At 42.5% G+C, this 18231-nt stretch overlaps 1 protein-coding gene across 1 annotated transcript in view; it reads left to right on the top strand.

Moving 5' to 3' along the window:
- Positions 1-18231, top strand: part of GRIN2B (glutamate ionotropic receptor NMDA type subunit 2B) — a 170596-nt gene that overhangs the window by 131326 nt on the left and 21039 nt on the right. The window contains exons 4-8 of the mRNA XM_053977411.1: positions 8062-8270; positions 8588-8759; positions 9428-9581; positions 11108-11233; positions 14086-14315. Coding sequence (XP_053833386.1) covers positions 8062-8270; positions 8588-8759; positions 9428-9581; positions 11108-11233; positions 14086-14315 — 891 coding nt within the window. The remainder of the gene's footprint in view (positions 1-8061; positions 8271-8587; positions 8760-9427; positions 9582-11107; positions 11234-14085; positions 14316-18231) is intronic.

Here is an 18231-nt window from a genome sequence, read left to right as displayed (position 1 = left end):
GGAACGACTTTGGCCTTCTTCTGCATCTGTATGTTTGAACATTCCTTCAGCTTCAGATCCCAAGAGATTCTGGGAGAGGTATTCAATCAGTGTAAAGAGTAGGTGTCACTGCACACGTGTCAGGGTTTTGTACACCACTGTACTGGACACACTTAGCAGCCAAAGCTCTAAACTGTCTCCCAGACTGCAGAGTGAATTGGCAAGCATCCCTCCCTCCCTCTGTGTAACATGCTTTAGGGGGGAAAAAAAATCTGAGTGAAATAAATGAAAGCTCAGCAAAATGAAACTCAAACTCAGAACTCAACAGGGAAAGCCAAGGGGAAAAATCATTAGATAGGGCATTACATGCATGGACACGTACTGGATGCAGACACACACCTGCACAATGCGGATGCACTCCTAGAGACTGCAAAATGCTTACATAAAGCATTTAGATGCCTATACATGCACATAAAAATACATTTTCTTTAAAGCCTTTGTGACTCCCGAGCCGCCTGGGACAAAAAATGTGCAATCTTACCAGTACCCCTGCTACATTTTCCCCTGCCTCACAGTTCTGCAAAGGAGAGCTGTAGAGATGCTCAAGGTGAAACCTTCTTTGACCTTAGATGAGAAATGATATGGACAGTATAAGCTCCCCGACTTTAGATTTTATTTACCAGACCAGAATCAGAAAAGACTGATCTTGCTGGAATTTGGGACATTTATTAAGCTCCCCTGTCCTCACACAGTCATTTCAGAAGGGCATGATGGCTCTAAGTATACAACACTGTTAAGAGTCTGAGGCAGGTGCTGTCACTGCCTGTTAGTTGAAGGTGGGTTATGTTGGATGGTAGTCAGTTTTCAGTATTTTTTAAGATATAAATTTTGTTCTAATTCTTCTTCCCAAATCCTAACACCTGATTTGCCCCTGCTAGAAGCTTAGTTACATTCTCCAGCCTACTCAGATCATAGCCCCTACTACCATTAACAGCTTCCTCTCTCCTCATGTCTCCTATTTATGCCTGTGCTGATTGCAGTCTGCATTTCCATAAATCATGGTTATATATACATCAGGTAGCACTGAGGTCCTTGAATAACTATGTCCCCCATGTGTCCCTGCTCCCCAGCCTTGCCTGGATGAACCACTTTCTGGGACATCAAGTTAATGCTACCATCAAGAACACCATCATCTCCCAGAGGGGCTAGTTTTATACCTGTATTGAATTCTTGCTGCCTTCTGGTTTGGAGGAATGATTTAGCAAGGCAAACTCTTTGGCATTCTCACAGCTTTGACCTTTTTGCGACACCAGTGGAGCCCCATAGTTTACTGACTTTGCAGAAGTCAAAAGTACTCAAAGTATACCTCATTAACCTTCTCTGGCTAATCATGGCAGGGGACAGGACCTTAGCAACTGCAAAAGGCATGTAAATGCACCAGGAAATAAATGTTTCAGCAAAAATGGCAAGAGTTGTGTAAATGCCAGATCTCAGTGAGATGGAAGACTGTGTTTCTGCAAAGAGCTTTTATTCCCAGAATGAGTTGTAAAGCAGGAGCAAGTACCTCACCCTGTCTGTATTCTAACCTCAGCCTCTCTCCTTCTGGCATATGCTAGGTGCTGTATAAATATAGAAGAGAGAAAATCACACCATCTTCTGCAGCCTACATTTTAATTGAAAGGCTATTAGAAACAATTCCTGCTTCTGCAGGTGCAGTCAAGAAAGCATCCTTCCCCAGGTGGTTGTGGAAGGTGAACTTAAGGTTCAGGAAAGAGTGTTGTTTTTGTGTTAATTAATTTTGCATGTGGAGCATTCACAACCATTTCTTGGCTGCTTCGGCTGATGTGGTTAATTAATCACCTTAGAGTGTCTGTAAACAGGGGATATTTGCTCTTTGTGGAATCTCTTTTCCACCTGCTGTAGACCAGCCTATGTGAGGATATAAACCTGTAGCATCACAGGAATGATATGTTTGGTAGAGGCTATGATGTCAGCACTGTAAGTCTGAGAGTCGAAACTTAACCAGCTTGGGTGAAGGCTGAGAGGAATGTTTTATTCTTAGGGCACTAGAGAAGGTGTTGCTGCTGAATGAGGGAAGTAGGAGCAAAGGAGTTGGAGGTATTATTTGCATGAGTCTTTGTGCTCATGTGGGTTAGCTGGGGGACAGAGATACGATGATTAAGACTGAATTTTGACATTTGCAGATGGAAAAATTGACGGAAAAAGGCTTTTCACAGTGGAATTCCTCCTCTTGCTTTTGCTTACTTGCAGTCACTGGACTGGAAAGGCTCATCTGGTCTCATCCTTCTGCTCTAGGCAGCAAAATCGTATAGCCCTATACAAACCAGTTGTGCTTCTTCTTGACCCTAGTTTAGTTGTTTTCACAGCTACTCTTGGGCAGCTGTTTCAGAACTTCCCCTCTGATGGTTAAAATCTGTCTTATTTTCAAGGCAAATTTCCTTACAATCAGTTGTTCTTTTGCTGGCATTGATTTTACTGCTTAAAAATCACTTTCTTTTCTCCCTTGTGTATCTATCCCCCCTTTATACAGAGCAGTCATATCCCTCTTGGCTTTCATTTATCTAGGTTAGACAAGCTTTTTAATCTCCATCTTTAAGACAGGCTCTCTGTTCCCCTAATCGCTCAATCCAAGGTTATTTCTGATAACTAGCTTTTCTGTAAGGTTCCTTGCTGCTTTGCCCAAACTGAGTGTAAAACATCACGACCTATTGCTTGTTGAGTAATTTTGGGGTAAAGAAATATGCCAGCTATCAGATCCAGAAAAAGAAACATCAAGGTGCTGCTGTGAAAATTTGCATTTGTTCATATCTAATCTCTGTGAAGCTAAAGACTTCCATAATAACTTAGTTCCTGATAAAATTTCTCTTTAGAAACAGTAATGACATCTCCATCTAGATTGAAAGCCAAGCCTGTGGAGCTACAGTAGTTCGGTCCTCATGGAATATCTTGCATCAGCCTTCCAAAACCTATTTCAATCCAAAATGATTCTACTTTATTTATGCATGATTTATTTCTTCACAGTCTACTGCAGCATTAAGGTTGCAACAGCATCCCCTAGGTCTACCTTTATTTTATGTACCCTGAGTAATGCCTGCTTCCATTGGCAGTGTCCCAGTTATAACTGTTATTTCCATGGTGCTTCTAGAGTGGCCCTTTTCAGGTCCTGCCCAGTTGTTCTGGTTTTCTCATGTCCTCATTCAGGATCTGTACCAATTCTACTGATAAGAATCTTATTTCTCCTTGGACTTGCCCTGCTTCCCAGAGGGGTTAGGTATGCTTCTCCATCAGCTATATTACCAATAACAGTCCTATTTTCTGCCCTTTGTCCAACATCCTACCTTTACCTTTTCTATATTTGATCTTCCATTTTTCATGTATTTAATTCAGGTGTAGAAGTTATGTAATATTTTCCCAAATATTAAAGACAGGAAGTTTTCACATCTATACATTTATACCATTCATAGATATATGGTGTATATGTTCCCTAGCTCTAGACACGTGTATGTGTCTCCTCACTTCTACAGTATCTGTGAGTCCCATGGCCTTTTCTGTGTTTATCTACCCAGTGCACCCCAGATGTAAGAACATGGCATTATCTCAGTTTTATCCAGTGTGGAGCCATAAGGGTGCAGATGGGCTTACAGAGATTCTTCATGGAATAGGGAATTTCTTCCTCCTAATTCATGCTCTCTGTTGTTGCTTTAGTGCTTCCCCACTGGAATGAATAAACTCCTTAGCTCTTGGGGGAAAAGAAATAAAAGAACCAATAGTAAGGGAGGAAACATTGAGCTTTTGGGAAAATGCAGAAAGCAGTTTAAGTCCTAAATGAGTTTGGAATGGTCTTTTTTTTTTTTTTTTTTATTCTGCAGATGAAACCAAATCCCTTTTGTTCCTTTTGCATTTCTTCTATAGCGGGGTGGGAATGGGAGAGGCAGGGAAGAGAGAGAGCAGGAATTGAGATAAGATTGTAAATGAAAAGAGAGTGGTGCAAGGCAATGGTGCAATCAGGAGCCTGAATAAAATAATAACTTTCAGGAGACTTCACCTAGTTAGTTTTACTCCAGCCTGTTGAAAAACAAGTGCCTGAAGGTTCAGGCTCTCTCTGGAACCTCCACTCCAAATACCAGTGCAATGCTGCTGAGTATCTTGCCTAAGAAACATATCTGAACATTTCTGGTTTAATTCAGAACTGTATTCTTGTGCCTAGCCCTTGAAAACCAAATTTCTAGGAGATTTTCGTTTTCCATCTGTTGACAGTAGTCTTTCCAGATGCTCTTGTGTTTTGAAGTCCTACATTGCCATATTAGGAGGAACTCAGGAATTTACTTCTGCCTTTGTTGGAACAGATGATTTTGGAAATTCATGGGCGTAGCTTGTACTTGTCCATACTACCCATCCGGGTAAGGATTTTGGAAATGGTGAGGCTGGATGCTGGCCATTTGAATAGGTGGCTGCTTTTGCCAATGGAGCTTATAAGATAGACATTGAATGAGAGTATCAGCTCCTCTCTGTTAAAAATATCTTACTGACCTGATAACACTGAAAAGAGCACATGTAGGAGAATAAGGAAATACACTCTCATGGTATAAATTGCAGCAAGAAGATTTAGGTTATACATCAGGAGAAAAACCTCACTTTTTAATGGGAAGGATATCTAGGTACTGGAATAGATTGCTTGTGGAGACCACGGACTCTCTCTCAGTGTAGGGACAGGTTAGAGAAACATCTGCCACAAATGGCTGTTACAAACCTTAGCTTCCCTTGGGAGGAGAGAAAAGCCTCTGTTAAGAATTAGTTTCAAGGAACTAATGTGATGCACCTTTCATTAAAGATGCGCATTAACATACTGCAGAACTCTTTTATTCTGGCTGCATTATACCGCGGTTAAGGCAATTTGCCAGCTGGCTGGAAGGCTTTCAGAAGGTTCCCACTTGTTTTCCCCTTGCATAGGCAATCTTGCCTTTTGTCTGCATGGGATAACTTATATGCTTAGAAAAACAAATAGCATATGTGATTACCTTTCTGTTCTACAAAAATTCTCCCTTTCTTTCTTTGCAAATGTGTTGGACTTCTACTTCCAATCTTGTTATCCAAAATAGGATCTTATATTTAAGGTAAAAGTTAGCTACTCCCCTCCCTCAACACCTCCAAGCCAAAGTGACTTTACTTTCTTGACAAGATCAGATAGAGCAAGGGACAGTTGATAGAGCTGTGTCGTGGCATAAAGTAACATTACATAGGGATTGGAGAATATGATTAGAACGGAGTTTTAATAAATTCCTACTATCTTTACTTTTACTGTTTCTGTGATCTTTCAGGGCTCCTAGTGGGAGTTTGGATGACTGTACTGATTGGAGAACACCTAATGTGTCTTGAAACTTCAGGGTGACCAATATGAAGGATGCCTGGGATAGTTTATTTTTCCTCTTTTTGCTGAGGCAGGCACTCATCAGAGCCCAAGTAATAACAGTTCATAGGCTGTTAATACAAAGTACCCTGAGACTTCAGAAATGCCTTGCTCTGCTCTGCACAGCTTAGTAGGTTATAATCTTTAGGTGTAGACATCTTTACCTGGACAAATCTGTGACATTTAATTCAGCTAACTTCTGTCCCTTCAGTGAATTGCTCCTTCCCTCTTTTGGCAGATTATCTAGCATACAATACACATTTGTGTATTCTTTATTTTGCATTGTCTCCATCCTCTGCACATGTGGTGTTTCTCATTGCCCACATGTTGCTTGTGCCCATCCTTCTTTAACTATGTGCAAATATATTTGACCTTTTCATGCATAAGCATGTAAAGAAGTCTGGCCTCTTTTAATTCACTATGATTCTTCTTACTTTTCTTTTTCATATTTTTACATGTATGGAGTTATATGGCATGTCTGATTGTTCAGGTTAGCAATAAAATGTAACATTTGCACATATTTTTGAGACAGTCTATAGTTGATTTGGAGATCTAGATCAGAACATTTGCTTACCTCCTGTTTTCTTCCTCTTTGGACAATTTAGAATTATTTTATTGGGATAATAAGGAATGGTTGTGTACTGCTGTATTTGCAGGTGAGGTGATGTAGTGCACAGAAGGCTGTGGCAAGGCTGTCATTGTTATCCTAATTTCATAATGTTTCTGTGTAGTACAACACTCTGAGACGTGTCTGGCACACAGCCTTACGAACTCCCCTTTCTGTCCCAGAGAACTTCTGGGTAATTATGGTTGGGTTTGCCTATCTGATCTAATTTATCACTTAGGGGGTTATATCATGCCTGTTACTGAGATACCCTAAGTGCTGCTGAGATTCTGCGAGATGCCTCTTTCATCAGCCACTTATTTCTATGATAAGTTAATGTTACTGAGCTGAAAACTGGGCTGTTCTGTGCGGCATCTTAATCACTGGTCCCTGCTGAGCCCCGTGTGGCAGTTACTACTTTTGGGGATTTGAGCTCAGTTAGTTGAGAGCTAAAGTAGCACTGCAGAAATCTCTGGCTCAGATGATGATAAATTGACCTGCTTGGTGAATGAGTGAGAAATCCAGGGCTGAGCAGACCCTGGATAAGCATGTGAGTCTGTGCTCTTAATTCCCTTAGAAATTCACTTTCCACATCCAGGCTTAGATATTAGCATGAGTACAGAGCATCTTCATGGGTGGAGGGAACATTATGGGCAAGCTCTCCTTAGCATTCTTTGCCTTTGGGAAGGCAAGACCAGCTGCCCATCTTTTTACAACCTCCCTGCCTTGTGCTCACTGGGGTGAGCTGGGGTGCTGTGTTCACCCTGCACAGGGAGGGTGGATGTGGAAACTGCCATCTCTGGGTGATTTCTTCTGTCTTTCTTCTCATTCCACAAGCCCTCAGAGTGGATTTTTCTTTCATGGCCAGATGAAGCTTTTGTTTGTTTTGAAGGTGACAAGTGTTTTATGTGAATTCTAGATACTCTCAAATGCCAAACCCCAGCTGGGCTTTGAGTTTCACAGATTATCCACTGACACTTAATGAGCCTTTAATAAATGTTTCTCCCTCCTATTCTGTCATTTCAATAAATAAATTACTGAAATTTGGGGGTGGTGGGAGGGGTGTTGGATTGGAGTGGAATGAAGCTTTTCTATTTACCCACCAAGCAGGTACACCACTAAGAGCAGTCATGCAAGCTTCCCACACACCCACACTGCCTCTGCCATCAAGTCAGCATGTCTCAGTCCTGGCCTGGAGGACTTGCTTTGAGAATCATGCAGGAAAGCTTCTTCTAAAGCCCAGTTAGCTTCTTCACCCTCTCAGCTTTGGTTGCCAGCCAAGGTGCTAATTACTGTCAACTGTGATGGTGGGAGGGGGAATTGAGAACAAAGGCGAGACTTTGATAGTTGAAAGTACAGTTGATGTTCAAGTTTTCTCTTTTCCCGGATGTTTTTGTTTTTTTTTTGCAAGAAATGGTCTGCCTCGGCAGTCGGTAAGCTTGCATGTATTGTCTCTTTAAAGACTGCAGTGCCTTCTAAACAGCTTTCATTCTTTAATTGAATCCCACCCCCTTTTTTGACTACTCAAGATATGATCTCTATTCACTTAGGAAATGGAAAATTAAGTGTTCTAAGATTGCAATAGAAATTTATGGAAGTTATGAGAATTAGAGAAAAACAACAAGATTTCAAAATCATCATAGATACTCTTTGGTATTAATTTTCATGCATCAGAAACATAAAACAATTCCTTGTTTCCAGCTAAGGTATGTAACCAAGTCATTGTGTTCCTGTTGTTTGGCTGAAAAAGTTGAAAGACGTAAGTCTGTTTGACCACAGTTACAGTATTCCCATGGTTATCCACTCACTCTCTCAGAAGGTGAGACCATCGCAGAGATGAGACAGCTCAGAGATATTTCTTGCTCTGCACTTCCCCTTTGTTTGAATCCACTCACTCAGAGCCTTCTCCCCAGAAATGTCTCCATCTTACACGAGTCATGAGTTTGGGGTACTCCACAATGGTCCTCTTCCCCAGTCCTGCAGTAGCTGTGGTTGATGCAAAGGGATGGGACAATTAGAAGCCTATCTTCTGTGGTTTGTGTCTCCGCAGGTGGGGAAGTGGAAGGAAAAAAAGTTGCAGATGAAGTATTACGTGTGGCCCCGCTTCGAACTGTATCCTGACTCTGAGGAACGTGAGGACGATCACCTGAGTATCGTGACCTTGGAAGAGGCACCATTTGTCATTGTGGAGAATGTGGACCCCCTAAGTGGCACCTGCATGAGGAACACGGTCCCTTGCCAGAAACGCATTGTGACTGAGTATGTACCTCTGTATTCTTCTGCTCATCTGGGGCTCTTTGCTCTCAGCAGAATGTAAAGTGTCTGTTGGGCCAATACCATCATAATCTATAATCCTTTTTAGAAAATCACCTCCATTTGCCCAGCCTGTCCCATGTCCACTCATGATGGGCTCCTTTGGGCAAATCATTGTAGTATGTCCCTTCCCCCTCCAGCACAGATAGCACAATATAAATTGTCCACATTATATAATGGGAGGGGGAATGCAAACTGACAACAGAGGGGAATTACTGGTGTTTCTCCCAGTCTTTTAACCCATTATTATTGTGATGGTTCAGGAATAAAACTGATGAGGAGCCAGATTACATGAAGAAATGTTGCAAGGGGTTCTGCATAGACATCCTCAAGAAAATCTCAAAGTCTGTCAAGTTCACCTATGACCTCTACTTGGTGACTAATGGCAAGCATGGAAAAAAGATCAATGGGACATGGAATGGAATGATTGGAGAGGTCAGCAGCAAAAGGAGGGCTTGGTGGGCTTCAACCCTGGGCTGGGTGATGTGGGTCAGGTCTAGCCTCCCATCATTATTGGGTCCACTTCTGAGGCAAGGACAGAGGTGACTCCAGAAGTGACTGGCCTGATTCTTTCTTGGCACTGAGTGAATTAATCTGCTCTGACACTCTGACCATGACAACCTTTCTTGTCTGACCATTAATTATTATTCTCTGTGGTCTCACAAATTTGGCCTACACAGTCTTAGAAAGAGGCTGATATCCATTCACCACGGTTGCTGCAACCTAGATTATGCTTAGGTTGTATATAAGGTGAATAAAGAATGAAATAAGACTTTGCAGTGTTAGAGGGAGGATAAAGCAAGGACAGAAAAATTAGATAAGGAGTCTTCTCTGTGGATGATGTGTTTATCCTAAGACCTCTGTGGATTTATTTTTTGTACACATACCAGCTTTAAGGAGAAGATTAATGTCTATAGGTTTTCTGAAAGAAGAAGGTGTCCTGATGAAAGATTAGAAAGGAGAGATGTTACAAACAATATAGGGAATGGGATTACAGGAGTAAAAGGATTGTGTTGAAAGACAGGGAGATGAGAAGGGGCTTGACTGTGGTGCTTGAGGGCTGCCTCGTGTCTGTGTGTGATCTCTTTCTTTTCTTCCTCCAGGTTGTCACCAAACGGGCCTATATGGCTGTGGGATCCCTCACCATTAATGAGGAACGTTCAGAAGTGGTGGATTTCTCTGTGCCCTTCATTGAGACGGGAATCAGTGTCATGGTGTCACGTAGCAATGGAACTGTCTCACCTTCTGCCTTCTTAGGTATTGTTTCAATCTAAAATTAAAACTTCACCCGGTGGTCATAAAAAAATTAGGTGAAGGTTGCTTGTGATTGTTAGCCTGAAAGCTCTTTTTTGGGAGTACCTGTGGGACAGGTGTATAAAAATATACTGTGATGTTTTAGAACTGACTCCCAGGCAAGCAAAATCCAGGCAAATGCAAGTGCAAATAAGCACTGCCTATGAGTTTCAAGGCAAGGCATTTTTCAGCAATTGTATGCCTAATACTAGAAAAATTGGGCTCTCTCAGAGTTGTCACATACACTGCAGCACATGGTTTCCTAGTGACTCAACTAATAGGATGTTCAAGGAGTGTAGGCCAGAAGAAAATTGATTCAAACCTTATAGCTGGGATACCATAATACTTGGTGATAGCAATTAGCAATAATTAGTTGCACAGTGAGAGACATTATTTGTAAAGGTGTTGTTAACTTGGCCCTCCCTTGACACCTAGTAGAAATTAGAGAACTAATAGAGCTTTTCAAGAACAGTTGAGCCATTGGTTTTGTGCTGACACTGTGTCTTACAATAAAGGCATTTCTAATGTCCTTCAGCGATGGAGGGTGGTCAGAGAATATGGAAATGATACTGCATTTCCCCGAGACATTCGTGTCTTCCTAGTGTCTACTATTTGGCTTTATAAAATGCTTTATGATGCCGCAAACACAGTATATGAGTTATGTAATTACTGTCTGCTCTCTGCCAGAGTCCTGAGAACATTCACAGACAGAAATACTTATTTATGGGTAATGAAATTTTCCCAGACCTTTTTGAATATGAGTTTCATGACTACTAACTCTTCAGAAGTTTTTTCCCTTAGCAAGTCCAATATTGCTGGGGTATGTAAAAGCAACGTTGAAGTTATCTCCAAAATTCTAAACTGCAATTTAACTGAAGTTGCAATATTAGCAAATGAGCAAAGTTCTTTGTTTCTTTGATCTGGTTCAGTCCTATCTTTTTCTGTTCAGGCTGGGAGAAGGAGCAAACCTGGCAGAGATCAAATACTTGCAGTACATGAACACTAACATTTCTAGAATGAGCCAGTGTTCCCATTGCTAGAGGGATGGAATACTAAATATACTGTCATTATGGCTGAACCTTAGAAATTTGGAGATGCTCTTTGGCTTGATAACATCTTGAAAGTTGGATGCTTGTCTGAAACTCTGCCAGTTCTGCCTGATTTTCCCCACTCTCTCCAGATGGTGCTGGAGGACTTCCTGGGAACAATCTTTTATCAATGCGTTTTATTTTATCAGTGCATGCCACAATGGCTGTGTGTGGTTCCAGATGGAGCCATGTGTCACAAATGCAACAGTACGATGGAATGCAGTCATTACAGAGACAGAAACTTCAATTTTTCCAGTTCAAGAAATTTTTCAGAATCAGGTTGAAGACTTTGCTTTAACTTCTGTTTTTCCCCAACCCAGTTTGCCCCACACTGGGCTTCTCTGGAGAGCAAAGGAGGTGAGGTGTTATCAGGTTTCACCATGTTTTTCTCTTCCTCTCCAGAACCTTTCAGTGCTGACGTATGGGTGATGATGTTTGTGATGCTGCTTATCATCTCTGCGGTGGCTGTCTTCGTCTTTGAGTACTTCAGCCCTGTGGGCTATAATCGGTGCCTTGCTGATGGCAGAGGTAAGGGGAGCTGTTTCTTGCTATGATCCCCTCTGGTTTCCAGTCTGTTTGTTTGTTGGGGTGTTCCTTTGCCTTGAAAGTGATACAGATCTAGCCCACTCTGAGCTCTTCATTCAGGCTGAAGAGGAGAGGGATGGAGGTGGAAAAAAGGCTGTGAAGAGAGCAGATGTGTATAATGGATAATTTGCTTGGCGTGAGAGACGGGGCTGTGTTGCCTTTTATGTCTAAAGCACATACCAGCTCCAACTTGTTTCTCATTGAAGGAAAATGGGCCCTGGTAGCCAATACTGGCAGGGCCTACGATGCTGCACTCTGAGGCAATCACAGGGCTCAGCACTGTCAATCCATCCTTCAGTGCTACATCTCCCTGCAGAGCAAGCCACTCTGCTGGCCTCCTGGCATAGTGCTATGTCCTCCAGAATCCACATCTGTCACCTGGTCAGGTCTTCCCTGCCTTTCTGGCTCTTTAAGACCAACTGAGAGAACGGGAAACTCATTTTCTTGGGAGTGGGTAAAGAATTATTTTTCAAGGGTAGCAGGAAAGTTGGGACCAAGCAAGTGATCCATTTTTGTGGTTCTGATCTTCAGAAGGCAGCCAGATGAATTAAAGAAAGGCTGTCTGTCCTTCCTAAGATACAGCCTTTTTCCTCTTATTGACATGAAAACAATTAGCAAGTTGAGTCTTCTGTCATCTGCAGATCTTCACCGCCTGGTGAATCAGCCCTTCAAACCTTTCTGGATTTATTGGTTCATGTAGAAGAATTGTGGGAGAGAGACAGTTACTGGAAAATGCACTCATTTGCTCCCAAGTCTAGTGCTTTGAGTGAATTTATGCCATCAAATTAGAGAGGAGTAAAAATAAAAAGTGTTAATGAGAATGCAAGCAGAACCACATACATGAGGAAGTGGAGAACTTGTCTCTTAGAGCTATGGAGGGCCTTTATGGCACTTGATCATAATTGCATGGATCTGTGGGCACAAGTACTGAGAAACCTGAGTCTCTTAGGAGGTATTAATACAGATGTGGAACTGGAAGCAGCTTTTAGTACAGGCACACAGTTGTGCAGTTGTTAAGTTAGCCAAAGCGCAGCTACAAGTATCAATATTTCTGAGTAATTATGAAGAGTATTGCATGATCAGACAGCTATTATCCCTGAAAGATGAAATATGAAGATACAGAAATCTGCTGCAGAGACTGCAATGCTGATTTTGGTAATGAGAACCCTAGCTAATGTTACTTTGGCTGCATTTGAACTATGACAGTACACCCCTGACAGTATGCCTCAAACACCTGCATTTTCTCTTTATGGACATCAAATCTTTTGGATTGGAATCTCCCAGTACAATCTTGGTTTGTTTGTGTCTGACAAAGTAATTGTGGAAGCACGTGGGGTGATCAGTAGAAAGAGGAAGGCTTTTAGAGGGGAACTTCTCAAGATTTCCTTCCACCATGCAATTCCCACTGAAATTTTTCAGGCCTTTCACCTGTATATCTTAGGGCACATTAGTTAGAGAGGGATGTAAAAATACCACTCCAGTGTGTAAAAAGACAAAGACTGCCAAACTATTTTTCTCTTGGGAACTTTATCTCCTTGGAATTTAAAGGCACCAGTTTTATCAGGTGATGATTCTGCTCCAAACTTGGCGTGCAGTTTCCTGGGTAAAAAATGAGCCCCTTGCATTGTTCAGTTGTATTTAGGGTAACACGGTTAGTGTTTCCAGATGATCGATGCTATTTGCTGCTCAGAGGTTTAGAGAGGCATGTCAAAACTTTCTTCCCTTTTGCTATTTGCTGGAGTCAATCTTAACCACAGGCAACAGCACTAGGACCCAATCAGCCTGCCTGAGGAGATAAAGCATGGGATGCTGATCAGGTTGGCACCATTCCAGAAAGGACAGATGCTTGAACTGTTCCATTCATCCTAAGATGATCTTCTCAGTATCCAAAGAGTGATCACATTGGCATTTTCCCTCTCAGCTCTTCTTGTGCTCAAATTGAGGAAATTCTGGGTTAAGTTCCCACTATTCCCACTAATAATCCTCAGCACGTGCTGAGGATACAAGATTGCTGGGAGACAGGTGCCATTTCACATGTTTTCAGATCTAGTGCTTCATTAACACACATGGTTTCTGGGGTATGAGTGAGCTTCTACACTGAAAAGCAAATAAGGGGAAAATAGGAGCTTTTAAAACACTGGGTCTGCTCCCTGACTGTTCAGGGCAGACCTGCAGATTTTCTTAAGGTGGAACAAGTATATGTCACTGTTATGTACCTTAGACACAAAATATGGGGAGAGAGAGCTGTGTTCTTCTCTGGTTCGTGGATCTTCAACAGACTGAGTAATGAAACTTTCATGCAAAAGTATTTGAAGAGCCCTGATATTTCAGATGGTGCTCTTCCTCGTACCTTTACAAGTACTGTAAAGACAGCCATGTTTTACACAGATGTATGCTGGGAGCTTGAGGACATCACTCTTGAACAAATGGAAATGAGGATAGAATGTTTCTGAGCAAATTCTGTTTCTGGGGACAACACTTCAACCAAAATTAAATGTTTGGTCTTCTAAATATTTCAATCAAATTTTTAAAAAATGACCTCATATAAGGTTTCAGTGGAAATCCTTGAGATAGACAAAATATGGAAACCTGAGGGCATTTAAAAAAAAAAATCAGGTTGTACTTAGCTGAGATATGGTAGAATGAACTTAGGGGAGTGCAGCTGCAGATGTTCGCCTCACAAGTGGGAATAGATTCTGCTCTTAACTCTGAAATCAAGATGTGTATGTGACTGGAAATGCAGACCACTTACTCTCACATTCTCACTGTGGGATCATGTTTCTCAATCACTCTAGAACCAGGAGGTCCCTCTTTCACCATTGGCAAAGCTATCTGGCTGCTGTGGGGGCTGGTGTTCAACAACTCTGTGCCAGTACAGAATCCCAAGGGTACCACTAGCAAGATCATGGTGTCGGTGTGGGCCTTCTTCGCTGTCATCTTTCTGGCCAGCTACACTGCCAACCTGGCTGCCTTCATGATCCAAGAGGAATATGTGGACCAGGTGTCTGGCTTGAGCGACAAAAAGGTAATGTATCCACCCAAACCCTCAAAGCAGCCTTTTCCACAGAATAGGCTGCTCTACTCTCTCTTCTTTCCTTCCACAAGGAAAGTGGGCAGGTGTTTTCAGAGTCACACCATCATAGCTTTAGACCCTAGTTTAAATAGCACAACTGTTCTTCATTGGTATTCAGTTGCACTTTTACATGTGTTAAGCACTTCAGGAATGAATTATAGACAGAACTGAACTGTGCTTGCTTGCACGATCCCAAACCACACCTTGATTGTCAGCAAGAAACAAATTAATGGAGCTTTAGAGACAATGTGTATAATGGCTGTAACCTGTTTTTTCAGAATTAAATAATTTGTCTTGGGTAGGAATGCTGGCCATTAGGCTAGCAAATATGATCTGTTAATTTATTCTGAAAACAAGTTCTGTCCATGGGGGTAAATCACTGTGCCTTTGATGATTTACTATTGCTTGCATTTGAAGTTATGCTGTTGTTTTTTCAAGGTGTTTGGAGGCTTACCACAAGAACTGGTTTTGTGTTCAGACTGCATTTCAATGACTTGTTTATCTGCACAGCATTTTGTCCATGCAGAGCATTCACTTTTGCTGGACTCTGAACACTTGAGGATTTTGAGAAGATTGCTGATACATGCAGGGTAGCACTGTCTGGCTTGTGAGGGTGTAATGCTTTGTGCACTGCTTTACTTTTGTTTTGTTGTGAGGCTACTCACAAGGAATTGAGTATTGTGAGGCTCGATTGCCCATGCTGAGCTTGTTACCCAGTCCCTGGGCCTGCTTAAGGGGTCATGCCATTGCAGGGCAGCCAAATAGCATCGGGTTGCACACATTGCTATTGGGGATAGCAGCAAGAGGAGGACTGCAAGTGTCAGTGGGTTGTGGGTTGGTTATAGTTACTGACTCTTGTGTCTGTCATGACAGTCTAGAAATAATTTGTGGCCAGGCCTCTTGTGTATATGGTATCCTGTTCAGCAGGCTGGAAATTCTGTGATGGATTAACCATAGGAGTTTTTCTTACTCGTTTTGTTGTTTGGTTTTTGTTTCTTTTTCCTGGAATGAAACATGGCAGAGAATAGTACAATCCACACAGAAGTGCTTCTGTTATTTGTTTTAATTTTGACCTCAATTTGTTTCACATTGTCTCTTCATTTGCAATGTGCTGTGTTGAGGATGGGGTGGAGGGGAGGATGCTTTTCTGTCAGGTGGAGATTGTTGCAGAGACTCTTTAGAAGCTGTGAGCTCCTTCAGATTGAAAGATACTGTTCAAAACCAGCCAGCCCTATCAGAGGTAACATTAGTTTGTCATCATTAGGTTTTCAACTGTCTGGGCTAAATGGGATAGTTTATACCTGTGATCTATTGTTTCAGGCTGTGCCTAGGCTCATGGAGAGAACATGCTTTCATTCTCACATTTTTCAAGATATTCTTCATACCTGCAGAGATATGTGCATGAAATATCATTTGAAAGCAGTGACTCCAGGAGCTTCACAGAGCTTTTGAATACAAATTTCTGGGCCTGTTTTAGTTGATTTCACTGTAGGGCCACCTGTGTGTATTGGATTGAGGCCATTTTCTTCTACTTTTCTCTGCCAACGTACCTGTATTTACTTTTGCTATGCTAAAGCATATGTGCTTTTTTCCTTGGGGAGCAGAAAGGCTATAGTACATAGAGGATTGTGGTATGCCTCAAACGTAGCTGCTAGTGCAAGTACAATATTTGGGTAAGATTACAATCTACCAGAGCATCTGGAATCAAATGAAAATTGGCTGGCAAAACTGAAAGCCAACAGCTGCCTTTGGGCAATAAAGGCAGGTGGGACTGACTCCATCCAGAATAAGTGAGTGAATGAGCTTGATCTACTGGGCTTATGAATTTTACCTTCTGAATATGCAAATGGCCCTGTAGGATTTGGGAGCAGTCATCCAGACATTTGTCACACTGCTTCAAGATCCCCTGGTTTGGGAGGAATTCACTCTTCTGAATCTCATCTTTTCCCTTTTCCAAAGGGAGCAGTGCTTGCAACTCACTCACCCTCTCAATGCACCGCTTGGCCAGGATGAAGGGCACAGCCACATCCAGGGCACACGGAGGTGCACTGTGCTCTACCTCACTTCTCTTGCCTGCTTAAAGCTAGTTCAGACTTTCAAAAGAGGCAGTCACTGTTCAAAGCCAGGTAGAAAAGACTGTTTTCCAAGAGGAAAGACTGTTGCTTCCAATCTCTTTTATACCAAATGTATGATCTGGTGTCCACAGCAAAAGTCAGGCAGATTGGTCTCTTGGCCTTCTCCATCAGCTGGAGGACCACAAGGACTCAGCTGATGATGTAATCCTAGCCAATCTGCAAAGTGACAGTAGCAAAAGGATATTGTTCCTACTTGCCTGGACCCAAATCTGCTTGCAGATGTCTCTGTAGTTCAACAGTACTTGGGGAAGGTGTCCCACTGACACTGTAGAGCAGCCAAAATGCCAGATGCACTCCAAAAATCCATTCCTGTGCCTGGTTGGGGTGCACTTGCCAAGGTCAGACTGGCTACACTCTGCAACAGCAATCCTGAGCATCTCCTTGGACCCTCTTCCTTAGGTTTTGCCTGGGAAGAACCACTGCAAGAGATGCCTACAGCTGCTGGCGTGCCACTTCCCCAGAAAAGCAGACTGAAATGCTCCAGATGTCTCAGGATGGTGGATGTCTCTTGGATGATGTCTTGGCTGTGCCCCAACATTTACTTCCTAATGGCATGCAAGACAATGACTAACGTCATGCCCCACTGTGTTTCTATGGATGCTTGAGCACGTCTGTCTGAGCTGGGCTGGAGTGGATGCCTTTGTCCCAGGGTACCAGGTGGAACTGAGGGGGTCTGGGGGCCCCCTGTATGAACGTAGGGACCTCTGCCACTCTCTCTCTGTCCCAGGTGATGCTCACCTTGCTGAATGCCACCCTTTGAGCATAGCTGGCTCAAGACAGGTGCCAGAGCTGATGCAGGAACCCACCTTATGATGGCTGTTAATTCCCCCATGTTAACATTGGGAGCTGCTAAATCATACGTCAAGCTTTAGCTCTTAACTCTGGGGCAGCCATGGGCAGTTTGAGGGAGGAGAAACCTGCTCCTGCCTGAGAGCAGCACTGGCCTTGTCAGCAGTTCTGCAGGAAAAGTCCTGCTGTTGACAGCATCTCCTTTCCAGCTCCCTGTGCTTGTGGCGTGCTGATCCATTTTCCTCCTGCGCAGGTGCCGAAGCAGCACCTTCTGCTTCCACTGGTCCAGCAGAGGGGCTGGAGGTGGTCCTGGCAGGGACAGTGCCACACTGGCCATGCCAGCTCCCAGCAAGCCCAGCTGGAGCACCTTTGCATGTGCTGCTGGGCTGCATCCATCCAGGATCCATGTGGGGGGCTGCTGCCCTGACCCCTGCGAAAGCCTCAGTGGTAAGAGGGCCTGTTGCAGAATATGCAGTCAGCTCCTGGGTCTGGATTTCATCTGAGTGTAATCAGAAGATATAACCCGATTTCCATTAGTGGGAGAGCTTCAGACACATTAGAGAAACAAGCGCCTGCGGTATTTCAGTCTAACGAAGGCAATAAATACAGGAAAGATTATATAAAATGAACTAATGTGTGAAGTAATCTAATAGCTATACGTAATTTCCATTCATATAAAGTAGTAATAGAATAAAAGCAAATGTGGACAGCCAGCAGGGCATTTAAATAAAATGATTTAGAAGGCAGTAGGTTAATAATAATAAAAAAATAGTATCCTTTCCTATAAATTAGTTGGAAATGCCAAAGAAGTTAATAAAATATCAAAATGGTAATTTGTAATTGACATGAAAAGGAGAGAAATTGATTTCTATGTGCCTGCAAATTAATACACAAATTTCACACGTATTTCACTTATTTGCTTTTTAAGATGTTAATGCAATGTT

The sequence above is a fragment of the Vidua macroura genome, chromosome 5 (genome assembly GCF_024509145.1).
Source record: "Vidua macroura isolate BioBank_ID:100142 chromosome 5, ASM2450914v1, whole genome shotgun sequence".
NCBI lineage: Eukaryota > Metazoa > Chordata > Aves > Passeriformes > Viduidae > Vidua > Vidua macroura.
This window is presented reverse-complemented; position numbering and strand designations above follow the sequence as displayed.